Here is a 27,952-nt window from a genome sequence, read left to right as displayed (position 1 = left end):
ACATTTATGGCTTTCACATGCTTCAGCCCTCTCCCACAAATGAGGAAATCTAAATACTCCATTACTGCTTATTCTCCTCAGGTTTTTCAGCCTCAGCTTCTCCAACAGATAAGGTGCCACTACCATATTTTTTCACTCGAGTTTCTACTCTGGCAAGTCTCTGCTTCACCTTTTGTTGAGATGAGGTGTATTCTGCCATGAGCCTTGCAAATCTAGTCTGCAGTGTATCCAGAGCAGTTTCAAGTCTTTCTATTTTTTCTTCCAAGTCTTTTGGGTCAGCTCCCGCCTTTGCTGCTTCCTCATCTATTAAATTGTCTTTCATCAGAATTTGTCGCCCTTTCTCTTCTAGAGCCTTTTTGGCTTCTGGATATTCTGTGAGGGCTTCCATTAAATCGTCTTTAGATAAACAGAACAAATCAGAATAACCGATACTCCTTATGTTGGCTGTCCTCCTGTTGCCAGATTTGCTACCTTTGATGTTTAAGATGCTGATTTCACCAAAGTAGCTGCCATCACTTAGGACCACAAATTGGGTTATGCCATCATCTGCCACCACAGCCAGTTTTCCCTCTTTGATAATGTACATTTCTCTCCCAATATCTCCCTTTTTGCAAATGTAGTCCCCAGGACTAAAGACAGTAGGTTTCAGTTTCAGCACCAGCTCAATGAGAAGCCCAGCTTCACAATCCTGGAATATGCGCACTTTCTTCAGCGTGTCCAAATGGACATTGATGGCAATTTCAGCTTTCAACTTGTCGGGCAGATTTTTAAGAACTTCCTTCTCATCCACTGTTTTCTTGTTGGTCCAGAGGTAATCAAACCACTTAATAACCCTGGCTTCCAAATCCTTAGTTACTTTCCGGAAATGCATGTACTGTTTAATGGAATCTACTTTGGCCTGGAACTCTGCCCTGGAGGCATTCATGTTGGAAATCATGGAGCCCACATTACCGACAATGGTGGCAAAGATGAGCACACCCACCAGGAAGTCGATGACCACAAAGAGATACTCTTCGTCTTTCACTGGGGGAGGTGTTTCTCCGATGGTTGTCAGCGTGAGCGTCGACCAGTACAGACTGTAAATGTACTTTCTCGACAGGCGCCCATACTCGGGAATGGAGATGTTGGGGTAGACCCAAGAGTCAGTTCCAAATCCGATGACCTTTGAAATTGCAAAATAGATACAGGCATTCCAGTGGATGATGATAAGGATGTATAAGACAAGATTGCCAATACGGAACATGTTTGGATAATTTGTCCTGGTTTCGGTACGGTCAAAGAACTCAAACAGACGAGCAATCCTCAGCAGGCGGTTAAATCGTAGTTCAGGGTAGTTCAAACCAAACTTCAAATACGCCAGGTCTGTCGGCAGAAGAGACAGCACATCCAGTTTGAATTGGAGTGTTTTGGTATAGTGCTCTCGTAATTTCTTTTCATCCTGAACTAGCAAGCCTTGTTCGAGGAAGCCTTGAAAGAATAAAAACACATATTTTACTTATTAGAATGAAAATACCACCAACAGTACTGGGCAACTTGCACCGTGGGTAACTGACAACATTGCAGTTTGCACTGTTATCCATACAGACATTGATACACTATGAGTTCATTTAATGAAAAAAAATACTTAATTGCAAATATAAATATTTCAATTCGGTTTCAAAGGTGACATATAATGATAAAATGCAATGACTCTATTATTACCACAGTGCTCTCCACAGTTTTCTGCTCTGTTCTGGGACAGCTGTATCTTTTTCTTTTAGGTATCTTTGCAAAAAGAGATTGGAGATTCAAATGTCTTATTTGTCTTGAATCACTGGCATGAGTTGTAACTAAAGTTAAGCAAGTGTTAAGCAATTGTGTATAAAATCAGAGTGAAATATTTCTAAATAAATGCCAAGAATAAGTAGGTATAATGGATTGTTTGAAACCTCTTCCATACCATGTAGATACCCTTGAGATAAAGAAATCCAGTTCCCCCTCAGCATCAAGTCATTCTTTTCCTCTTGTATCCAATATTTCAGCTAGCAGGATTTTCCTTTTTGTTTGGGGAAAGTTATTTGTACTTTTTTGTGTGTTTCTGGCGAGAGAACTACTAAGCCAAATTTTGTACACTGGTGTTTCTTCATTCAAAAGACTTTGATAAGTATTAGATTTTTTTTTTTAAATTACCAGATAACATGGACTGTCAGGTTAAAAGACCTTGATACAACCTGCATCTGTGTAAGAGTTCTCACAGAAAAGATGTGTAAGCAGTACAGCTGCAGTGCTATTTTGTACCTCTGAAAACTCAAGACATTGAAAATGTTCTGCAGGGAGCAGCCTATGCACTGCAAAATACTTGCTGCAACTGCAAGTGAAGATTTCCAACTGTCTGCCCACTGGGATAGTTGGGAGGAAAAGTCCGCTGAGAGAAACACAAAGCACTCCTTGTTGTTGGGGAGTATCAAATTTTGCTAATCCTTTAGAAATCTACAAGCAGCAACTTCCTCAGGGAAGCATCTGCTGAGGAAGACCAAGATGCACTTCTTTGTGCCCTACACAGCACAGCTGTTATTTCTGGAGTGGGAGTGTATCTGAACATGTATGTGTGTCTCTCTTCAGGTATCTGCAAAAATGATGGGGAGTCCAAAGACAAGTAGCTCCTGTGCCATGAATGCATCACCTCACAGAAAACTGCTGAGAAAGCTCGTCAAATATGCCCTTATTAACAGAGCTACACAGCCAAACAGAAAAATTGGCCAGTCAGATGAATTTCTGACTGACAAGTATTCAAGATAACTTCAAAACTGCTTTCCTCCTGATGGGAGGTAAAAGCCCCTCAGCTCTTCTTCATCCCCTCACAGAACTGAAAGTATCAAAACACAGGGTATGCTAAACACAAGCAGCTGCTAAGAGACATAGATCTTTTCTGCTTCACAGTGCACAGTCACCAAATAGGTGAAATACAGTGAAACTGGCCATGCAGCTGGACAAGCATGCACCAGAGAGGTTGATGTGAGTAGTGGTAATTGTGGGGCTGCCTAGATCCCAGTTCAAAGCCAGCCCCTGCCCTCAGAGAGCGAGGTGTCACACTCTTTCCCAAAAGCTTCCAGGATCTCTGTCCCCAGGGCAGAGAGACCTTGCAGACTAACAAGAAGAGGCAGCAGGCACAGGTGGAGCCAGGAGATGTTGTTAAGAGAGATGATAAACATTTCAGCACCTAAAAGAAGCAACTTCCTAATTTAAGTGCCTAGTACTGCAGCAGGCATCTGCACTGCTGTCTTCAGAGATCTCTGCAGTAATTTCACAGTTCCAATCCAGTCCTGCAAAGCCAACCTTCTAACTAAGATTTAATAGCTGTACGATTGTTAGCAGGACAGCCCGTGGAAACTCTACAACTTGTAGTGCTTTGACAGACCAAATTTCTGCTCAGTTCTTTCCCATTACAATAGCAGATATAACTGCAGAAGAGAAATTTACTTGGCACAATTGACACTTTAACTACACAAAGAAAATGAGGCCCCCTCACCCCAAATATGCTCTTGTGATTTAGGCTTTCCTGCTGAAGGAGATACTTGGCTAAATTTAAGAATTTGGCTTGCCGTGAGTTGTATGCTTCCAAATGTGACGGCATCCTGTATTTATATTTACAACTTGTCACAAACCATAATTAATATGAAGCCAACAGCATGACTAAAAAAATAAAATTTTAAAGTAAATTAAAAACTAACTCATTTTTATAATGTTCCATATGGGTTTGACTCTTTAAAGGGGCATTTTGGGGATGCTTCTATACCACTAAATAGAACAAGCCAGGAAGCATTTTCTGGTCCTGAGACAAGCTACCGTAACAGCTCATATTCACAAGTAAGTTCTCCCAACTGCCTCCAAAAATGACACCATCTACAATACCCAAATGCTGCTGTCCTTCCAACTGTGCCCAGACACTGCCTGGGAAAGTGTGAACTGTCACAGACCAAAGTGCACACAGCAATGTACATCAAGGACTGTTTTAGCAATTTGATGGTATGGATCAACAGGAGGAGAGGAAATGGTTTCAAGCTGCGACAGGGGAGTTTTAGGCTGGATTTCAGTAAGTATTTATTCACAGAGAGGATTATCTACCATTGGAATGCTCTGCCCAGGGCAGCAGTCACTGTCCCTGGAGGTGTTCAAGCAGGGTGTGGACCTGGCGCTTAGGGCCTTGGTTTAGTGTTGACCCTTTGGTGCTGGGTCAAGGGTTGGACTGGATGATCTTTAAGGTATCTTCCAACTGGATATATTCTGTGATTCTGTGATTGTTGTATGTCGTTGCTTAAGGCCTGTATTATGACCTTGTTTAGGTGAAAACAGATATGCTTTTAAGGCTAGAATCTATATCAAACTCAAATATGAAATCTTCTCAGCCTGTCAGGTCTACAGAAACAGGGACGTGAAACTGAAGAGAACTGCTTCACGCAGGACTTGCATGGTCTTCACACATTCTTTAGGTTTACAACTGCCACAGGAAGGCAGGACCTAAGTGCCAGGTCTTGCACACGACCAACTCAAAAATCACTTCTGAGCACAGTGCTTCTCAACTTGGCTAAGAAAGAAGCACTTGTGGGATGCAGGTAGTTTCTTGCCCAATCTAATGAGCACAAGCAATAATACATCATGCACACAATGATCATGACACGCAAAGTGCCCCGTTCTCCCTTCCCCACACAGCCTGTTACAATGCCTATTCACTCACTGGTATGCGTATCAAGCATTGATGGAACTGAAATTAGTGACAAGTGAAGTATAGGTGTTGAGATGTCCAGCCTTAAAACAATCCAAGCTGTCAGACACTTCATGTTCCCAAAGCCTCCAGTGTTGGGTTCTGCTGAAGACAAGATACTACACTGGTCAGACCCCACAGCGGAATTTCTGTTTCCTGCCTTTATACCCATGGTGTATCTGAAAACACTGTAAAGCAACAGAAAACTCACCTGTCCTGAATCTGACAAACATGTCAAAAACATAGATGATATCAGAGCAATAATCCAAGAGTAGCCATAATTTGATATGATCAATTTGTAGCTCATCAAAGCAGGCTCTATAGAAACAAAGATTAAAAAAAAAAAACAACAATTGCATAAGCAGAGTACTTGCAATACCTGTGTCCTAGCAGCATGTCAAGGCACATCACCACCACTGAAAAATTAAGGGCAGTATGTCTCCATGCCTAGACATCTTCACACAAGAGCTGTGTCTCAACAGACACTAGGATCTTTCAGAATTCAAAGGTGTTTAAGCCAGAGGCAAAACTCAAACACATATATGCCATACAAGGGCATTTATAGAATCAGTCAGGGTTGGAAGGGACCACAAGGATCATCCAGTTCCAACCCCCCTGCCATGGGCAGGGACACCTCACACTAGATCAGGCTGGCCAGAGCCTCATCCAGCCTGGCCTTAAACACCTCCAGGCATGGGGCCTCAACCACCTCCCTGGACTACCCATTCCAGGGTCTCACCACTCTCATGGTGAAGAACTTCTTCCTCACATTCAGCCTGAATCTTCCCACGTCCAGATTTGTTCTATTCCCCCTAGTCCTGTCACTACCTGATATCCTAAAATAATCCCTCCCCAGCTTTCTTGTAGGCCCCTTCAGATACTGGAAGGCCACAATAAGGTCTCCTCAGGGCCTTCTCTTCTCCAGAGTGAACAGCCCCAACTCTTTCAGTCTGTCCTCATAGGAGAGGTGCTCCAGCCCTCTGATCATCCTGGTGGCCCTTCTCTGGACACCTTCCAGCATGTCCATATCCCTCTTGTAATAGTGGCTCCAGAACTGGATGCAGTACTCCAGGTGGGGTCTCACCAGAGCTGAGTAGAGGGGGAGAATCACCTCCCTTGACCTGCTGGCCACACTTCTCCTGATGCAGCCCAGGATCTGGTTGGCTTTCTGGGCTGCAAGTGCACATTGACAGCTCATGTTGAGCTTTTCGTCCACCAGCACCCCCAAGTCCCTCTCCTCAGGGCTGCTCTCCAGCCAGTCCCTGCCCAGCCTGTATTTGTGCTTGGGATTGCCTCGACCCAGATGCATGACCCTGCACTTGGTCTTGTTGAACCTCATGAGGCTGGCTTGTGCCCACCTCTCCAGCCTGTCAAGGTCCCTCTGGATGAATCACTTCCCTCCAGCATGTCTGCTGCACCACACAGCTTGGTGTCATCAGCAAACTTGCTGAGGGTGCACTCAATGCCTCTGTCCATGTCACCAACAAAGATGTTGAATAAGACTGGTCCCAGGACTGACCCCTGAGGGACTCTGCTTGTCACTGGCCTCCACTGGGACATGGAGCCATTGACAGCCACTCTTTGGGTGCAGCCATCAAGCCAGTTCTTTATCCATCTCGTGGTCCACCCATCAAACCCATGTGTCACCAGTTGGGGGACCAGGATGTGGTGCAGGACAGTGTCAAAGGCTTTGCTCAGGTCCAAGTAAATGACATCAGTTGCTTGCCCCTCATCTATTAATGTTGTCACCTGTTCATAGAAGGCCACCAGGTTTGTCAGGCAGGATTTGCCCTTGGTGAAGCCATGCTGACTGTACCAAATCACCTCTTCACTATTCTTCTGTCTCAGTAGTGCCTCCACGAGGATCTGCTCCATGATCTTACCAGGCACAGAGGTGAGACTGACTGGTCTGTAGTTCCCTGGTTCTTCCTTCTTACCCTTTTTGAAAATAGGAGTTACGTTTCCCCTTTTCCAGTCAGTGGGGACTTCCCCAGACTGCCAGGACTTTTGGAATATAATAGAGAGGAGTTTAGCAACCTCATCTGCCAGTTCTCTCAGTACCCGTGGGTGTATCCCATCGGGTCCCATGGACTTGAACACTTTATGGAGGGCTACACATAACCCTTCAATTAAACATGCATCAGATGTCATGGGATACACATCTCTATTAAGATAATTCCCAAATAAAAGATTTGTTTCGCAGTAGCAAGCCATCCTGATCACCCCCTTGACACAGTTTAAGTGAACCACTTCCACAGCACTCCATTACTTTGGATCAAACTACATTTTAGAAGGGAAAATAAACACTCGAGCAAGATCTTCCTGCCTTTCAAGCATCTATAGAGTCCTTATACTAATTTAAGATGATAAAATACTGCCCCCACCCCTCCTTTCTGTTCTCTGCTGGTGACTGAAAGACCTATCTCCATCAGCGGTTACTGAGCCTGCAGTGACCAAGGCACATCCCTGCAGGCAGACAGTAGGTGGCACACAAAGGCAACGGCCAGCGCTCAGGAGGACGCGGATTGCGAGTTAAGCCAAAAGAAGAAACATTGACCATTTATTCCCAGAGCTATGTATATGGTATATTCCCCAAGGGTGTATGAACTGGAAATCTGCTAGGTAAGCCACCCAAAAAATACTGCCAGGAGATAAGAGGATGATTTACATAAGGAAACTTAACAAGACACTAAATTTGAAATATAACTGTTAAATCCATACCTGCACACGAGCATACACCAGTTATAGAACACAGGTGCTGCAATTATAGTCAGCCAGTTGTAGTACAGATTGCTTGAAGGGTCTATTACAAAGATCTCTTTTTTCTTCCTGGAAAGTAAAACATACAATGTAACACGGGAAATGTAATGAAGCAACCTGCTAGGTCTCCCTCTTCTGGAGGCTGCGCCTCCCATGATGAACTCACAGCTGCTTTAGAAGAGACAGTATCCATGCAGACAGCTCCAGACAAGATATCAAATACTAGACTCATCCCATCTGATATATGCTATTTATTTGCTTGACCCAACTTTGGAAAAAGTAAGATTGGAAAGAAAAACACGGACATTCACATTGCCCACGATGAAAAACACAGCCTTTCTGCATTGGACCTCCACTGAAAAAAAGTAAACCATCAAATGTTTCTTATCATCCCAGCTAGAAGTCTATGGTCCACTGCTAGAGAAAAAAAGTCTTGGCAATTCCTATTATGGAAGTGACCTTATGAAAACACCTTTAAACAAGTAAACCACATATGTTTTCAAATGCATGTTTAGACAAGTAAGACACCATGTGTGTGTATAAATACACACACACACATATATATATATATAAGTTCTAGTTATACACTATATATACATTATTACAAAAAATCAAATTTCACACATTTACAGTCCTGGTCCTGTAAGCCTCATGACAATGAAAAGATGCTACTAAATAAAGCATACAGGCCTGGAATTTAAAGATTTGAAGAATAGCACAGCTAATGGCACATGTAGAATATCCTCAGAAGTGCCCTTCCCCAGCATGAGAAAGGTTGATATGGAATAGACATCAGTTAGGCATGTTGTATGTAATCAGAGGAAAAAGGTGTTAGTGAATTGTGAGGTCCACACCTGCAGCTGTTACTCCAACACTAACATGTGACAGTGAGATCTGTGAACTGTGCAGTAGTGTGGGGAATATGGCAATGTTTGGATATGTATTTGTGTGGCTTTTCCTAGTCTCCAAGAGCGTGTTAAAGTGCAGTGATAATTTATTTCACATCTGTGTGAATTTCTGTCATTATCCCTGCAATGTGCTGAAGATCCAGATAATAATGTTAGTAGAGGAAGCAGCTTTAATTTATAAAAATAAATGTATTTCCTTTGTTATCTTCACAACAGGTCTTTAGCCATTTTTCTAAAAGAAATGGTCACCACCTCAAAACCAGTGACAATGAAATACAGTCTTCATATGACAGAGTACACTGCCTTTTGGTCATTAAAATATTTATTTTCTTTGCTGAAATATTTTTAAACAATTTTAGCTACTGCAAATTCAGGCTCTTACTTCAACAGTGTTTGCCAAAAGAGAATCCTTAGAATGAAAGCTTTCTAATTAAACTAAGCTTTGATTAAGGAAGTCAAAATCTTGAGATAAAGTAGATTCCATTTGGAAGCAATTCCTAACTACATGTCCCCATGCCTGCCATAGTACATCCACCATCTCCATACACAGAAACTTGCAGTGTATGACTCCACTCCACTCTGCTCCGCTCTATTCTGTTTAATTGTGAAGTCCACTCAAATGCACTCTCTTTTTATCTCCTATCGCTGTTACTTTTAATGATTGGTAACATTACATTCTACTACGGTTGTGTCAGCTCAGGTGGAGCACAACAAGCAGGATCCACCCCTGCCAAAAGCACTCAAATGATCTCATTTTGTTTCTGAAATACAACATCTCCTAACTGGAAGAAGCAAACTTTAGTGATGACTAGTAATGAACTGCACTATATTAAGTAATTAAATATGCTAGTCAGTGTAACACCTAAACTTACTAGTAGATTTGACATTTTCTACGTTTTTGCTCTTTGTCCAAATCAAGATTTTTGGTTCATCTGCTCTGAATGCTGATGAACATTCTGGAACAATGGAAAGCCCATGAAAACTCCAAAGCTGGCTGCTGATATCCTGCAAATGTCCTCAAAAGGTGAACAGCAAATCAATGTGAACTCCCTGAATTCCCTTTTACTGACCTAGGAAGCTGTTCATGACAGGTCTTATAGGTCCAACAACTATGTTGAGCAAAGGGGAAAACATACTAAAGATTTGACAGGCTCACATTCTGCAGCCTACAGAACAATAACTGGTTTGGAAGTGTTACAACGAGATTCCATATCCTGCTTTGCAGTGTAGGAGGTGGGTTACAAGCACATGTTCATCTGTTATACTTACTCTTCTTTTTTTTTATCATCTTTTTTGTCATCTTTTTTGTCATCTTTCTTTTCCTCCTTCTTTTCCTCTTTCTTTTCCTCCTTCTTTTCCTCCTTTTCTTCCTTCTTTTCCTCCTTCTTTTCCTCTTTAACCTCTTTCTTTTCATCCTTTTTGCTGCATAACATAATGTAAAGCTTAGCAATATTCTAGCAGTTAAGGGAGAGAGTGGATGTTAAAGACTAGGAAACTAGACTAGACTGAGGGCAGGGTAGGACAGGCACCTAAATGGTAAAAACAAGTTTAGAGACTGAGGCCTCTCAAACTACTATCACACCAGGTAACCAGCTGGCTGATTCTGTGCATTAGTCATTCACACTTTCTCGACCTTTCCAGTGACACTACTGACAACAGTGTACCAGGCTGATTTTAACTAAATGCTTCCAGTTTGTTTCATTCTTTAGAACTCAGGTATTTAAAAAGTAATCTATCAAATGATAACAGAACCCGAGACAGCTTTAACAAACTGTCAGGATTCTTTGTATATCTAAAACTTCACGTTGACTGTCTGAAGCTTTAATGGCAATTAAATGAAAAGATGTTGAATTTCCTCTTACAGTTCTTTAAAACCCACATAGTTACAATTAATCAATCACCTCTGGCTTCAAAAATTGCCTCGGACAAGAATCAGTCAATGCCTAAATAAAATCAGGAAATGTAGAGAAAAGAGGTGTGTCTCATTTAACTAAATAGTAGTCTTTTTATAAATGTTTTATAGTAACATGATTAAGCCAACCTATTTTGGATCTCCACAGTAGAGATCTACTATAACTATGAGTTAGTCCATATCTCATAGGCCGTATCTACAGTATGACTTGTTCCCTAAAAGCATTTTTCTCTTTCCATCAACTGTAAAGGAAGAATGGGTTGCCTAGTTCAGATGCAGGTGTCCATATCTGGTCAGAGAAGCCTTGCCCAAGTTGCTCTGCCAAGTATTTGATTGCCACCATATTCAAAGGCTGAGCATTAATCGTGAAGTTTCATCCCTGCTAAAACAAATGGGAATTTTGTGTAGACTTCATGACATCACAATTGTCCCCATGTTTATTATTTGCTTTTCACACAATAAAGCAAAATATGGACCATTTAATCTCATTATATCCTGTAATTTCATAGTGACCAGCACAGACTCAAGCTGCAAGATTTAATTCCAGATATGGATTTTCATACTGTTCAAATATGTACAGCCTTTAGAATTAGAATTGGATAAGCCAGATATAAAGAAGGATCTGACTTCCTCCATTATCAGGTCCACCTGATCAGAAGAGTCTTGAACTATGTTAATTTATGCTGTTTGGCTCATGCATCCTCTTCAAAACTTCAGAAAGCTAACATGTTTCCTAATATTCTGCCAATACTTAATTTTAAAGCTAAAATCTGCTACCTGCATTGGTCAAGAATCGTGTAAGCTACAGAAGCGCACTCATTTGCTCAAGCAGCAAATTCATCATCTGAGATCTTCTTTTGTATTTAAAATGTCTTTATTCCTTGAAACAGAAATTGGCCCCACACTGGTTAGACAGAAATGCCTAACAGTTCTGGACATCACAAGTGTATGTGGATAATGCATATAGAAAAATAACTGTCCACACATAAGGTCTGGTTTAGATGAAAGCCATGGACTCCTGCTTCCAATGGCAGCTACATGTTTTCCTTTGAACTGCCAAGACTGAGTCTGATTCTCCCCTTGCACTGAGGTCAATAAAGGACAAACTAGTTCAGTGACAGCAACATTCCACAGAAGACAGAATATGTAGTAACAGTTGAAGATGTGCTGCTCACAGAAACCATCAGTAAAAAGTTTAGTGCTTTTCATGTACATTTGTTCATATTACTCAGATCAGAAAAAGGTGTATGCAGTGAATGGCAGTCCTGTCTATGAACGTGCTTATTACAGGGGAAAGAAGCACTCCAAAGAAGAAGACAACAGTCACCAATTTTAAGATAAATAAATCTAGTAGTAGGCTGCACCTAGTATTAGTTTTCACCTATCAAGAATTAGCACCTGTTCCAATTCTTACCCTTAAACATTTTCATAGTGATGCAACACTACAGTGTAACTGGGAAAAAGCAGACTCATTTGCTTGAGATCCCACACTCTTCCATGTACAGGGAAATACCCAACAAGCTAACACCACTGAAACCTTTAAAATTACACACTGCAAAGAAGCATAACTGGAGGAGAAACAACCTTTGGGTTGGCTGATCTTCTATTTATGCATGCATCTCAACTCAAACACTTTTTCATGTACTAAGGTGGATTTCTGCTCAGCAGTGGGAACAGCCACTTAAGTATTTATTTCCTCGCTGGGGCCTCCTTTCCATAAATTCATTAACAACAAAAAGAGGGCTATGGAACACCTCCATCCTTTATTGGATACAGAGGGAAACATAGTGACAAAGGATGAGCAAAAGTCCGAGGTGCTCAATGCCTACTTTGCCTCAGTCTTCAGCAGTGGAACTAGCTATTCCCTGGATAGTCAGCCTCATGAGGTAGTAGGGAAGGGATGCTGACTGAGGCCATCACAATAAAAGAGAAAGTGGTTAGTGACCTGCTTTGCCACTTAGATGCATGTAAGTCTATGGGACCGGATGGGGTATACCAAATGGTGCTGAAAGAGCTAGCAGATGTGCTCACCAAGCCACTTTCCATTATTTACCTGAAGTCCTGGCTAACTGGGGAGGTCCCAATGGACTGGAGGGTAGCAACTGTAACACCCATCCACAAGAAGGGAAGAAAGGAGGATCTGGGAAACTACAGACCTGTCAGTCTGACTTCAGTACCAGGGAAGGGCATGGAGTAGGTCATCTTGAGTGCCATTACACAACATATAGAGGACAACCAGGGAATCAGGCCTAGCCAGCATGGGCTTATGAAAGGCCAGGTTCTGCCTGACCAACCTGATCTCCTATAACAAGATGACCCAACTGTGGATATAGTGTGCCTAGACTTTTGAAAAGCATTTGACAGTTCCCCACAGAATTCTTGTGGACATACTGGCTGCTCATGGCTTGGATGAGCACACACTCTGCTGGATAAGGCACTGGTTGGGCGAACAGGCCCAAAGAGTGGTGGCTGGTCACAAGTGCTGTTCCTCAGGGCGCAGTGTTGTGACCACTTTTGATTAACACCTTTATTGATGATCTTCATGAGGACACAGAGTGCATCATCAGTAAGTTTGCAGACAGCACAAAGTTAGGTGGGAGTGTTATCTGGGAAAGGGTAAGGAGGCTCTACAGAGAGACTTGGATAGAATGGATCGATGGGCCAGTGTTAAATGGTATGATTCAACAAGGCCAAGTGTCAGGTCCTGCACTTGGGCCACAACAACCCCACACAATGCTACAGGCTTTTGGAAGTGTGGCTGGAAGACTGTCTAGCAGAAAGGGACCTCAGGGTTCTAATTGATATGCAACTGAATATGAGGCAGCAGTGTGCCCAGGTGGCCAAGAAAGCCAATGGCATCCTGGCTTTATCAGAAATGCTGCGTCCAGGGAGGTGATTGTCCCCCTGTACTCTGCACTGGTGAGGCCACTGGTGTGTCCAGTTTTGGGCAACTCAACGTAGGAGAGATACAGAGGTGTTGGAGCAAGTGCAGAGGAGGGCAACAAAGCTGGTGAAGGGCCTGGAGAATAAATCTTATGAAGAGCAACTGAAGGAGCTGGGGCTGTTTAGTTTAAAGAAGAAGAGGCTAAAAGGGGAGACCTCATCACTCTCTACAACTATTTGTGTCTGTGCTCTTTCGCAGCAACACAAGTGGCATCCATTCTGTGTTTCCAGCACATTAAAAGGAGCATGCTTCTTCAGACTTAAAACCATGTCTTTGTCAGCCCTACAACAATACTGTTACAGTATTTGAATGACTCCAATATCTGCGTTTCTCATCTGTCAAGTACTCTGCAAGTCAAGTACATTTCAGACTGCCAAGCAAATAGACAGAAAGCTGCTGTCTTCATTTAAAAATAATTAAACGTTGGAAGGATGAATGTTTTGCCCAAGGTACATAAGTCATTGTCAGAAACAGAGCAAGCAGTATTTCTATCCTAATCAGTCCTTTGGGTCTTGACTAGCAGGCTAGTCTCCAGGATTTTAGCTCTTTTTCTTATACCAATCCTGTACATTTTGATCACTGTTCACTGCACACTGATTTTCCTTTTTAATAGCAGTTATCCAAATCAAACCACAAAGTTGCTTCAGAACAGGAAGACCTCTTGTTCAGATATATGCACAAATGTTTTGCAGCATCATGTAAAACATACAGTTTGAGCTATCTCTTGATGGAACTATTTGGAGGAAAAAACCAAAAGTTTCCTAATAGTTTCCTGACATGATTGGAAACTGTCCTATTTTCTAATTTTTGTTTTCATCTGAAAAGTGATGAAAAAAAATAATTATCATCACATATGAGAACAGATCTGCTGCTGGATGCTACAGGGCAGATATCTCCTCAGATAGCTGTGGTCGAAGACACAGAACAAACACTGGTGTTGGGCGATTTTAAATTACTGGAGCTCTTCACCTCTCCAAGAGATTTCTCTTTGGTTTAACGGTGTGAAATACGTAAGACAGACTCCAAACAGACTTCTGTCTGTTGTAATGCAAACTTTGCTATGTTGCCTGTCACTCTTTCTAAATCTACACCAACAATATCTGCTGAAGTGAAACACACGTTTTTAAAAAATTATTAGTTTTATTTAGACTGCTACTTGAGTGTTTTCTTAATGTCCTGGAACAGTAGCCACTTCAGCATCCACTGAAATTTTTGGGGCACTTGATTTGCAAAAAAGGGACTAGTATGTTAAAAGGGGAAAACTACTACTAGTAAACAAATACATGAATCTCATTTTAAAACTGATGAATTAATAAATGAATTGGCAATGCAGTAAAATCAACCAGCTGAACTAGAGGAGGTAGGGACTAAGTGTTTAATCAAATTCATTCCTTGAGAGATAAGGGTAACTTCAGACAAAAAGAAGTTCACAGGGAGAAGACTTAGAAAACTAGATCTTTCTTTATATTTAAATTATACTCTTAGAAAAGGCTTAGGAAAAGTATAGGGAGTTTACACTACAAATGCATATATCTATATTCTATAGAATGGATATATTATATGGATAGTTTATTCTAATAGGATGGAAAGGGAAAAAGAGAGGAGCTAGTAGCTAGCAGAAAGGTGTTTGGAAGTTACCAGTACTTACTCTTCGTTGGTGTTGTTGCTATAGTTGATGTTAAACCTGGCCAAGGGCCAGTGACTGCATCAAGTTAAATAAAACACATTAAAGAGTGTAAAGACTGTTGGTATTTCATACACGTGTTTACAGACATGACAGACTGCCTTACTAGCTTCTCACATATGCACTGATAAGATTAGGAAGGTCAACTTTGACTGCAGTGATAAGCCTCTTTACATAACTATTTCAAGGCACCAGTTTCTTTTTACCATGTGCTTGGCACACAAGCTTGTGACAACATCTGATGTTCAAAGCTTGTTCTCAGGTGTATTACTGCCTGGTAACATGTATCTTACTATTTTTTAGCCCTGTACTCATTTGGCTACTATTTTAAGCTTTCTTTGATCCTTTCAAGTCTTCACAGATGCAGTGTCAAAGCTTGTAGTTAAGTAACAAGCATACCTACCATCGCTGCACAATTAAACCTTCATGGTACAATAACTAGGAGTTACTGTCACATGGCAGCAGTATAGAACTGAGAAGGCAAGGATGCTTAGTCCCAAATTCACTTCTTCTAATAGCCTTAAATAGAGGTTTGTTTGCCCAGGATCAATTATTCAAATCTGCAGTTGCTACAAAGCCAAACACCTGAAAAATCAGACAGCAGTCTGGCTAATTCAACAAAATGTGCCTTTGAGCTGAATTTCTAAGGAATAGATTAAGCGAAGATATTAAGGCTGCACTGGAGTACAACAAATCAAAGTAACCTGTATTATGCACAGCACTGCAAAGGTTCCTGCTTTAATCTGAATTACTATCTGAGATTTTGAAATAAATCGATTTATTACTTGCTTACCTACCAAACTTCAACTGCACAAAAATACAGTCTATACTTCAAAGCATAATGCCAAGCAGAAAGTCAACCTTTGTCCTGGGAATTCATTTTCTTCTTTTAGCTTGAGTTAAATTTAAAGCACTAGATCATGCCTTTAGAGGGTACCAATAATTCATCAAGTCAAAAGACTGTAAACATATGAAGGTTTGTCTTGCAAACCTCTGTTGATTTATTGGAAATTTTTTAAAGTAAGACTTAATTTGCCTTCCATACCAAAGACTGAGTGAGTGCGTGCTAACAAGTTAAGTCAGCAGCCAAAAGATTTTCTCATTTCTGCATCAGAACCTTCTGTAATGTTAGCAGCTGAACTCCTGAGCAGGAGTAACAAAACATGACATATTTTGCACAACTGCATGTTTTGGGTTTCCTAACGCCCACAGATAACGTACATTAAATTAATGTCCTGAAAAGCCACAATTAGCAACACCCTTGGTTCTTGGAACAGAAACTGCATTCATCCTAAGCAAAGCAGAGTTTAACAACATCAAGTTACACAGGTAGCATATGATAAAATTCATATTTTGACAACCATTCTGCCTGAAGCAGCATGATCAAAAAGTCTTTATTTCACAGACTTTGTCATAGTAAGTTTGCAATGGAAAGAGAAAGTCTGCTGAAATCCATATTCAGTTACGTGAAGATTCCTGGGCAGCATTAGACACTCTGTTCATCTCCCATGCTAAGCTCCTTACTCTCTTCTTAAAATAAAATTTACATCCTAATCATCAAGAAAACACCATAACCTCAGTCATCTTCATTTAAAGCATAAACACATCTTCTTACCTGTTTACTCCCCCAGGCCGCTCTCGGATACCCAGAAAGGAGCGGATATTTGTTTGCCTACTGGACACCTCTACAAGCTCTGGGCCTCGGATACGTTCTAGGAAAGAATCAGGTCTTTGGTCTTCACGGTGCAAATGTCTTGTGGCCCATGACCTCACAGATATGACAAATCGTGATAGCCTGCATGGAACAGACGTAAAACACTGACTGAACCAGACAAGAACATCAGATAGCTTAAGTCATCCTTACTAAGGACATTTCTCAACTTCTCCATCTGCCACAAAACTAAACTTGATGGATTAACTGTGTGGACCCAGTCACTTCCCACAATTTAATGCATGTCCTTTTTTAGTAAGGTCAGGAAAGTATTTCACAAATCAGTTCCTAGACTACTGTACCAACACTGCATGAGCAACAGAAGAATATCCTGGCCAAGTGGGGGCAAACCAAGTGGTTGGGGTAGGGGAGCTGACTTCTGACAAAATTGTGACATTATATGGTAAGTGGTGAATCCTGGTCTAACACAAAATGAGGACATACAAAATACTCACAGGATTACATGCTTGAGGGATGGTACACATAGCAGAAACAAAAGTGAATAGTTGGTAAGGGAGCATTTGAAATACGGAATGATAAAATACGGAATGATAATACCAGAATCATAAAAATTTGAAATACAGAATGATAAAAAATTCACAGAATCATGGAATGATTTGGGTTAGAAGAGACCTTTAAAGGTAACCTAGTCCAACTCGCTTGCAGTGAGCAAGGGCCTCGTTAACTACATCAGGTTGCAGAGAGACCCATCCCTGTGATTTTAAAACGCCTATCTGCAGACATATTAATTGCCTATCACATATAAGCCTGCCTACTGCATCGGAAGCACTACCATCTGATTCTAAATTTCTAACAGGGTACTGAAATGAAATAAGCAAAAAATCATCACAAGGTAATAAATTTATTACTCTTTACCCACTAATTCACATTACAAATCCATACAATGTATTCAGTCAAAGTTTGAAAGGAAATTGGTTATATTTATTACCCATAAAATACGTTGTATTATTTCCTATCGGCAGTCTAGTTTGGACAAAAGTAGTGTTAATTCAGGGTTCCCAAACCTGACCTTGAAAACAATCCTGAACGATGCTTAACTGCCTATGCAGACCTTGGGCTACTCAAGGAAAGCTCTTTATTCTCTCTGCATCAGTATTACATATGCTCAGAATCAACAAAGAGGTTGATATGAACAATTTAAATCTTATAGTAAAGTACATCTGCTTTTTGTTGCAGTTCTCAAAGACCTAACTATGCCTCCTCATAGATCTTGCTCAGATTCTCTTACCCTAAAATATAAAGGACAAAAAAGGCAGAAATAGTATCACGAATCAGAAATCAGAAAAAGATATTTCAAGTTCTATAGTTCTTTCTAGTACTTTTATTCCAAGACAGCATCATATAAATCACCTACACTTGCCGATCATTAGGAAAATTGAAAGCTTGACAAGAATGCAAAATAAAAGTCTGAGAATCTTTAATAGATTACTCACTCTATTCAAAAAAGTGACATAAAATTAAACGACAGAACTTTTCTTTTTGCCTGAGCAGAACTCAGCTTTCACGTAAGCAGTAGTATGGAAAACTACTAACACAGACGTTCCTACTTCCATTAGAAAATAAAGCATTGTGATGAGACCTGTTAATTAAAGAGCAAACAGATTTTACCAAATCAGAGATTGAGAGCCTCTCTATTTGAACGAAGAAACAGAATTTTCTTATTTCTGCTATTCCTTTTTTCTTTGTTTTTTGTCCTCTACATCTTCAAGTAAGATACGCAGTCAAGTCCATCAAATGCTGTTGTCTTAGACCCTTGAGAATGTGCATGCAAGAGGCATGTTCTGTTACCGTATTTAAATTGCTAAGCATTCATGTTTTCATCACAGGCTTAGTAACAGAGCATAAGTAACAGTAACTACACACACGTGTAATTAAAACTATCCTGAGAAAGGGTAAAAAACAACATAAATTATTAAAAAGGAAGTTCTCAATATGAGTTTGTAAATTCGTGTGCTTCATGTTTACAGAAAACACACACCTATGAATGTTTTCTATCTAAACCAAACTTCTTGTAGACATTGTAATCTACACACAGTAGTGTAGCTGTCTGACAACCAAACACAAAAATATAAGCTTATTCTCCAACATCCAAAAGGCTGAAGCGCAAGCATCACTCTTTAAATTACTCTAAGCTTACAATGAGTTTTTCTTTGCTCTTTGAAATACACTATTCTAAACTGCGTATGGTGCAACAACAGTGTTTGAAGTCAAAGCTCTCTAACACCACCTGAAAATATCTGAAACTCCACTTCAAGTTTATGATTAAATCCTGCTGAAGTAAATCGCTTTAGCAAATGGTTGACTTCAATTTCACTGAGTAAGGCTCCTAACATACTGTAAACAAACAAACGTCACTGAGATTCTAAAACCTCAGAGAAACACTTACCTCTCATCGTGCATTTCCTCAACAATCACTGTATTTTCAGATCTAATAATGTAAAAATAATATACTTTTTTGTATTCAGATTAATTTGTGCAAGTTCTTTCAGCATCTCTAAGATTCTAAGGGGTTTATAAGCAATGAGTTCCAAATCAAGATCAAAAGCAACTTCTGTTACTTTTTATAGACTGTCTTCTGCTGGATTTCATCAATTTCTTTGGAAAGATATGGTTCTTCTTACTTTGCCTATTAATTGTGATCCATCTCTTTCTAAAAGATAAACTTAATACTGGAAACAGTATTAGTTAGCATGTTACCTTGCCATTGCTCCCTGGCCTGCGAATGAGCTCGTCTGGGATTCAGATACATGCCTTCCCTCCACAGAGATGACTCTCTGCAGTTCTGAAGATGCATCCTCACACAGTGAATGGGTTCTGCAAAAGCAATTTTGTTTTTTAAGAATTCCACACAGTCTCCAGCAGATGTCTCCTCATCTGATTCTTTCCACCACTACATCAGAAAACAATGCAGTGAACTGTCCTCTTCCTACTAACATGGCATGCATTTTATAAAAAAACACAGTGCTAAGCACATTTTCCTACTTTTCTGAAGCCATCCAATACCACACAAAGTCAGTGAAGGCTCTGCCATCTATTTCTGCAAGCTCAGAATCTGATTTCTTACTGGTCCATACTATTCTGGTGTGCATATACACAATTACAGGAAGCATGTCTTCTACTTTAACACCTCCAGTAAAGCATCATCAGCTTTCCTTCAACAGGGAGCTCCTCCACAGGGGCCTTTTTTAAAGCAGTGACTGCCCACTGCTTTTTTCAGTGCTGTTCTTCTAGACATTGTTTGGGTTTAACAGTCAATTTTCTACCAGTGTGGCTCCTATTTATGACTCAAAGCAAATACACATCTCATTTTGTCATCATTCTTGCTTGATCTGAAATGGAAAATAGTGATTATACAGTTGTTAGCCCTGAGCAGCACCACTGCTGTTCTTACTGGCCTGTTACCCCCAGCTTCACTACTGCAGGCCTAATGCTGTTCACTTCATAACTGAAACTTCACCTACTGCATACCAAAACAGGCTACAGATCTTCCAGGCTGCTATGGCAGCAATGAGATGAGACACCTCAGGCTACTGCCACACATGGAAAACACAACAGTCCAGGTGCACACAACTGCAGACAGTGGTTATATAGCATTAAGCTCGCTGTGGATTTTCTCTGGGTTTTCTCTGGTTTTCATTCTTGATACTCACTTCTACAAGACTCTGTCACACCGATTAAGGATCACTTTTTCCCCTTTTGTAATGCAAACAACTCTCACATTAGTGTTAATCTGGACTGCCAGGAAAACACTGATACTTGGAGTATCTTCATAAGACCTGGCAACACCAATGAGCAGCTCAATTTTGTGTGTACTCACAGCTGAGAAATGGCTAACAGAAAGTTAATATTTTATTACTTCTACACAACAAACCTGGTTTGGAGCTGGTAGCTTAAGTTAGTGTCTTAATTATAAATAAGAATAGGAAAATTTCAGAGACTTTGAGTAGAAAAATAGTAAAAGGTAAATAAAATTAGACACTGGATACAAAAGAATAACAACTGATTTGTCTACATCTTTCCATTCGTTCGCTGACTAGGATAAAGTCTGCTGCACAAACTATCCTGTTCTCCTTGCTTCTTCTGCTTTGCAACCTGCATGGCTTGCTCCCTTATCTCTCTTTCCTGACCTTCTGCTAACTCAATATTGTGTCTGTGAGGTAATGAGAAGGACAAAAAAGGCAGGAGGTTTTGACAACAGTTCTCCAGGACCATCCAGGGGGTTGATTCTGTACAAGGTGATCTTTGTGTTTTTCTGAATTGTACATATTCATTGCATTTTACACTTCTAGATTTTAGTTTATCCTTTCATAAACATAACTTTCATTTTGCTTTCTAAGTTCCGAGTTTTTCTTTTTGGTAATTTACTCTGAGGGTAAATTACAATTAGTTGGGGGGTAATTTCAACCCACCACAGAACCATGACAGAAAAGACAGGTCCTGATACTCCCCAGAATTCTCAACTCCTCAACTGTTTTCTTCATCTCTTCTAATGAGAGAAGATCAATAGACGCTAATAGATACCGCTTAGTATTAGAAAACTTTCATTACTTAGTTTATGTTGTGGGATATCTGGGAATATCACAGATGCCAAAGTTAATATGGCCTCTCGGGCAGAGTGAACAAACAGAAATCCATTATGGAGAGAGCCTACATTCATCTCAAGAAGTCTCTGGAGCTCAGTAATGGGACAGTACCAGAGAGAAGTACATTACAGATACTTGCAGTTTGCCGCCTTTTTTTTCCCCCTTTTTCCTGGAGCATCTGCCTACAGACCTGCTGGAGAAAGGATACTGGACTTGTCAGTATTCTAGACTGAACTACTATGCCTCACTTTAAGTCCTTTTATTCCTTTTTACAGAAAAACATGTTTTGTGTTATCTTAGACAGCAATAAATTCTAATATTCCTACTTCTGGTCTTACTTACCCATTATTACTGGTGTTAAGTCCTGAAAATATATTCTTAAAGGATATAGTGGGAGTTCTTAGAAAATAAATGTAAGTTTTGCAATTCAGACGTGGGGGGGGGGGGGGGGGAATAAAAAATACTAGATTTGCAGAAAGAGCCTTTCATGGAGGCTTAAAACAAAAATCACAGAATCATAAAATGACAGGGATTGGAAGGGACCTCTGGAGATCATCTAGTCCAATGTCCCTGCCAGAGCAGGTTTACCTAAAACAGGTTGCACAAGACCAGGCAGGTTTCCAGGCAGGTTTCAAATGACTCAAGAGATGGATACTCCATCGCCATTCTGGGCAGCCCCCTTCCAGTACTCTATGATCCTCAAAGTAAAGAAGTTCCTCCTTAGGTTTGCATGGAACTCCATACGCTCAAGTTTGTGCCCATGACCTCTTGTCCTGCCACTGCATCTTTAACACTGAGGATTTTACCAACTGTCTGTCCTCTTGCTAACAGTAGCTACAACGCACTTAATGGTACTGTCTAAAAAACAGTGTTTTCAATCCAGGCTATGTTTTTTGGTGTCTTAAGTCAGAAGTATGTTGAAGAAATCTTTTAATCTACATGAAAGAAAATGGCTTTTTAATGTGACCTGATCTGAACACCTTCCAGTCTGATCCAGAGTCCCATAAAACCAATCACAATTTTCAAATTATTTAAATTACTCGCTGGACAGATTCTTACCAATAAGTGATCAGACACACTCACTGAAAAAATTGTAGGGAGAAAACAAAAAGCAGAACTCTCAGACAAAATTGCTGAAATCAAACTGGATGCATTATAGACTTAACTAGCGAAATTTTGAAGTCTGCATTTTGATAGCTTTGACTGTTTTTAAAGGACAACTTTTTGATTAGTTTACATGTACATCAAGAATTTCTACAACTAGGTTATGTTATAGCTAGAGATAACAATTTGTAAATAAATTCAAGTTTACCTTACAAAAAGGCTATATTAATAACATGTAGACAATTCAGGAAAATCAAAACAATTCTGTGGAAACAGTACTAAAGTGCTTGCATTTAATTTATACAAATACACCTTGTATATATCCGCAACAGGATCAGAAAACAATACATAAGGGACTTCGCCAAGCAACTCTTACGAAAGCATCTGTCCAATATTACACGGAAATCATAAATACATGCAACTTTAATTCACACAAATGCAAATCAAAATATAAATCTTATATTATCTCTTCCTTTCATTATTATAACTCCCTATTATAAAACTCATATACTCATCCTCAACTTTCTTCAACCCTGTTCAGATAATACAAGAGGCCGTATTTGTCATACAGCTTTATACTGATGTGGAGCAACAGTTCCAGGTGGGGCCTTTGATGTAATACCTTTGATGCATGTGGAATAGATTTTACTTTATTTTTACAAAGAGGGATTCATTTTATCTGTCCTCTGCAAGCTTGTTTGGAATCTGCAGCAAAACAGTAACCAGTGCCATTAGTATCCAAGGGTCTTGCACATGAATCCACAGCATGCCAATAAATAAAGATCAGGTTACAAAGCAGACGTGTCAGCTGATTATTGTGCCTCCTTGACTTATGCTGAAAAATGTTTTATTTCCACAAAGGTAGCACTGTCACCATATCTTAGAGAAAACTCACTGATGTGGACATTTCTCCATGCCTCTTCAGCTCTCTAAAAGCCAATTTATTCCCAGGTTTTCAAGGTATCTAGCAGAGTAAGGTCTGAGAAGGATATTTACATCAGCACCTGCTCTGTATTTGTCCCTTGCTTTGATTTAATGTGGCTCTGAATTTGCACAAAGATCTTCAACCAAACTCTGAAAGACCATTTTCACATAAAATACATGCAAATAATTCAGATTTTTCATTTAGTAGTAATTATTTTGAAGTTATGATCAGTTAAATTGAAGCCCTTCTGAGTAACATCGATGAGCCAGACTTCAAGAGTGGAATTTGGCAGTGACCTGCTTTTAATATAATCTGAATATCTAATTTCCTATTTGTCCTGAAGCATCAAACCCCAAAACATGCCCTAGCCCAGACAATGGGCTAAGCACCTGCAAATGTGCTAACCTAGACACTTCCTGGGGCCCAGATAAACAGGTAGCACATGTAGTTAACTTTGTGACAGAGCTGTGAACTGCATGTGTCCCTGGACATGTCTGGGTATGCCCCATCCTATAGGTCCAGTTATCAGGGTTCTGTGTTACCAGAGGGCATTAATTTGTCTTGTGACAGTAATTAAATCAGCCAAAAAGTTCGACAACTCGCCTTGTTCTCATCCAGCAAGCAACAAGAGCCAAATGCTGCTGGAGTAACAGCTGAGGGCCTGCTTACCACAAAGAGACAAAAGCCAAATGCTGCCTGAGTAGCAACTGAAGGACCTTCTCTAGCAGATGACAGCTTCACCCAGGCCTTGCACCTGGACCAAGGCAGAAAGGAGAAAAAGCTCTATGAGAATCGAATCCCAGAAGAGGCTACAGCCCAGTGACAGAGCACACAAGAGAGAGAGGCCCCCTTAGCCCTCTCTGAGCCAAGGACTGCTCAAATTATAGCCACAGCATTTAGGAAGATACCAGACAGAGGAGCAAGCTGTGAGTCCCCAGCTAATCTGCCATGGAATCCCATTTGTGGGAAACCTGCAGATCACAGCACCTGTATTTCCAATTTGAATTGCTGTATTGGAAATTCTTAAATCTGTGCTTGAATAATTTAACTGTCTTTATATGTGGAATGTAATACCCACAACCGAATAGAACCTGTAAATATACAGCGGTATAAATAAAGTTACGGCGGTGTTTGAAGATACTACTGCCCAAGATATTAAATTATAAAATATATTAAAATATACATTTTATTACACCTTTACAGTCAATTGCCATCTTTGGGCTTGATTCAGTTGCCTCAGTAGTGGTCTAGTACAACTTGCAATACTTTTTCTGACCTCTCCAAAACACAGAGGTCTCACGTCATATCCTCTAGCCCCAGCTAAATGCTTCAGATGCTCTACAGTATCTCAAATAACTTGAAATGTCTGTTATGCAACTAAATACCTCTCATAATCAACACAGCCAAATGAAACTGAAGAGCTATTCAACTTCAGCATAAACTGAACAGTTCCCTAGGCTCCACTATTAGTACTGATCTCCACTGATGACAGCAGGAACTTAAGATACCTACTCACATAGCAACAGTGAAATCCAGATGTCTACAAGGCACAGCTGAATCCTACTTCACACTTTTAGATAGCCAGCCAGCTTGTGTCTATAAGCTAACGTGCTGTTTATTTGACCTCTTTCTATACTGAGGTTGGATCTTAAAAATGAAGACTCATTTGTTATTTTTGGTTTTGTTGATTTTTGTTTTAACAAAATGGACCAACTTTATAGAATGCTAAAATGTAAGAATATGGGCACATGAATCACCTACTAGAGCACAGCTGAGAATGACAGTTTAAAGAACAGAAGCTTTCTGTTAACTGTTGCAGTGAATGCTTTTCCTTGATAATCCCTTACTCCACAGCAGAAAAGCACTTAAGCACATCTTTAGCATCAAGCATAAATTTAACACCCACTGACTTTAATAAGAGCTAAGTAATGTGCTTATACTTGCTTTGTTGAACTATAGCCAACAGAAGCTGAAGGAAGATAAAGGCAAAGAAGAAATGCTGCTACTCTACAAAACCTGTAATTTGTTTTCCAATGTCTATAGTTGTGTAGTTTGATACAGGACAAAAAAGAGCTAAAATTTTGGATAGGATCTATTTTTTGATACAGACATATTTTAAAACAAATCTGAATTTTAAAATGTGTACCAGAATGCTTTGAATGGTATTAAAAGGTATTGTATACACTTATTAGTGATAACTTCAGCAATCCAGAAACCTTAAATGCAAGATCTCTTTTACAGAGTGAGGCTGTATCTTTTTCGTCATCTATGAACACCTCTAATTAATGCTAATAACAGCAAGCCTTCTTAAGCTAGCTATAAATGCCCCTTCAAGACCTCCAAGATAAAATGGAATTTGTATTTCAGCCCCTCTGTCATAAGCAAGCCACTGCCCTCAAACTGCAGATGATTGCAGTGATTATTCTACATTTAAACCTTTATACTCACACTCTCACATCCAGGCCAGTAACTCCATTCTGTGAGCTGCCAATCACTGATAAACTCCACAATAAGGACATCAACAAAAGGAAAGGAAGAGACAAATTTCTATGTTCCCTGTTTCTGAGATACCACTGTAAATGGAGACAAAGGGACAGAGCTCTTGCAATTCCCCTTAAGGAGACCATGGGGTAATATAACTAAGACAATGTAAGCAATCAGAAAGGAAAAAAAAAAAAGGAGCAGCTCAAACAGGACAGGGATCACAATCATGCTAGATGCTAGGGGCATTCAATCCCAAAAGTATCATAACACAGGCAATCCTATTGGCCCAGCAGGATTTTGAGTCTGGGTACACATTTGAACAGCAAGAGACAGTCTGACAAGGTCCACATAGTGGGGATGGTTAAGCACTGAGAAACCAAGAGCAGAACCTTTTTTTCCAGCCTGTACAGGTGCTGTGGATCATCAGACACTTCCTTGCAAGCCCAGCAGGGTTTGTCCAGACTAGACAAATGTCTGTTACTGTGTAAAAATGCAAATGCAAGCTTAATGGCATGTTTTGGATTGCCACTTCAGAACTATCAAAACCAAGAAAGGTGAACATAAAGAAATGTTACAGGTCCACCATACAATGAGAGACTCTGAAAATCCCATATGAAAATGCTGATATTCTTTATGCACTACACATGCTCCTTATTAGAGGAACTAGGCAATTTACAGAGGCTATATTTTAAAGAAAACTTCCTGAGGCTTTTCACTGCATGGCACCAGAAGGACTTATTTTCTTTGAACCCTGCTATCCATGTGGTGACTTGAGAAAGAGGTTTCTCGTTAATGAGTTGGTGTAATTCCTAGAGATATAAAAATGAGCTTCATTCCTAAGGTAATATAGGTTATGCTTCCAAAACAGCAAGCCATGACAACCCTCCTGCTGCTGTCTCTTCTGCACTTTAGGTAGACACTGTTAAGTTGGTTACCTCAGTTATGTGCACTGGGCCAATAATATCAGAATGTAATAACACTCCGATAAGGCAGAGCTAGAGAACTGCCACAAGTTTACTCAGCAGTCTGTCCTCCTGGCTATCACCAAATGAACACATTACCTGATATAGCCATTTTCAATCCTTTCAATATCTTCATCAGTAGTTCTGACAGACGATCTGTGCATACTAGGGTAGGAGTGCTGGGTGTTGATTTTTGCCATTTTGCTTTACATATCAACATCTAAATGACAGCTGAAACAGGAGTAAAAAAAAGTATTTGTGAATTATGCAAAATAAACATGCTCATTACTTAAAAAGAGTGATTTATTAAAGCAATATAAGAGCAAAAAAACAAATTTGACCATTTGAAGTATAGCCAGTAGATATTTACACACACAATATGATACCTGTTTCTTGATTCATTTGCACCAGGTAGAAAAAAAAAGTGCTGTTAAAAGCTTAACAAAGAAAATTCATCATGACCAATAAAACAGGCTACATGACACTATATTCTTTTTAGTCTTTGGGCTTTCTGGATACCTACATTTTCATACCTTTTATTTGTAATGAAATTGCACTTAAAATCCCACTCAAAGGTTACAGTTAGAAAGCCAGACACAGAAAAAGCTAGGTAATACATGTGCTAGGACAGCCTGTTCCAATTGAAGTTGATCCTCTTGTGTTACTTTAACCTAATTTATTATTGTTTTTCATTCTGAAAATGCATATTTATCAACAGGTAATTAACAAAATGTATCCCTTGGCTTAATATATGCTATGCATTAATTCTATATTGTCCAAACTCTTCACTAAACACATACTAGGGTTTTTTCACCCATTATTTCTATATGTCATTTTTACTATCCTGTCTCAAGACAAGCTCTGTTAAGATATTTAGCAGTCCAGTTCCTACAAGATTTAGAACACTGACCTAAACTTCTTTCCAGATTGGGCCTTTAATGCCTTATCAGATTCACATCGCGTCTATCACCTGCAAAACATGATAAGACTTAAGACAAGTGTCTTAAAAAGGAGCAACTGAAAGCCTTTCAGTGAAAGCTCTGAATTTTTTTTTTTTAATTGTGAAGCTACATTCAGAAACTTTTTTTTGAGATATGATTAAAATTAAATTCTCTCAGGATCATTCAACTACCTCAAACCTTTTTCACCTGTCATCCTCTGTCTCTTTGACCATATAACATTCAGCTTTAGCAGCAAATAAAATACAATTCTT

General features: G+C 39.9%; 1 protein-coding gene across 1 annotated transcript; it reads right to left on the bottom strand.

Annotated features, from left to right (window-relative positions):
- Positions 1 to 61: 61 nt before the first annotated feature.
- CNGA3 (cyclic nucleotide gated channel subunit alpha 3) lies at positions 62 to 26,939 on the bottom strand. Its single transcript, XM_054386712.1, has 8 exons — positions 26,839 to 26,939; positions 19,379 to 19,495; positions 16,565 to 16,744; positions 14,914 to 14,967; positions 9,679 to 9,831; positions 7,463 to 7,570; positions 4,953 to 5,059; positions 62 to 1,467 (listed from the first exon to the last, which is right to left on the bottom strand). The coding sequence occupies exons 1-8, from the start codon at positions 26,937 to 26,939 to the stop codon at positions 62 to 64; spliced, it is 2,226 nt and encodes a 741-aa protein (XP_054242687.1).
- Between the last annotated feature and the right edge of the window lie 1,013 nt (positions 26,940 to 27,952).

The sequence above is a fragment of the Indicator indicator genome, chromosome 1 (genome assembly GCF_027791375.1).
Source record: "Indicator indicator isolate 239-I01 chromosome 1, UM_Iind_1.1, whole genome shotgun sequence".
NCBI classification, from domain to species: domain Eukaryota; kingdom Metazoa; phylum Chordata; class Aves; order Piciformes; family Indicatoridae; genus Indicator; species Indicator indicator.
The sequence above is the reverse complement of the archived record's forward strand: the minus strand, read 5'-3'. Positions and strand labels throughout refer to the sequence as shown.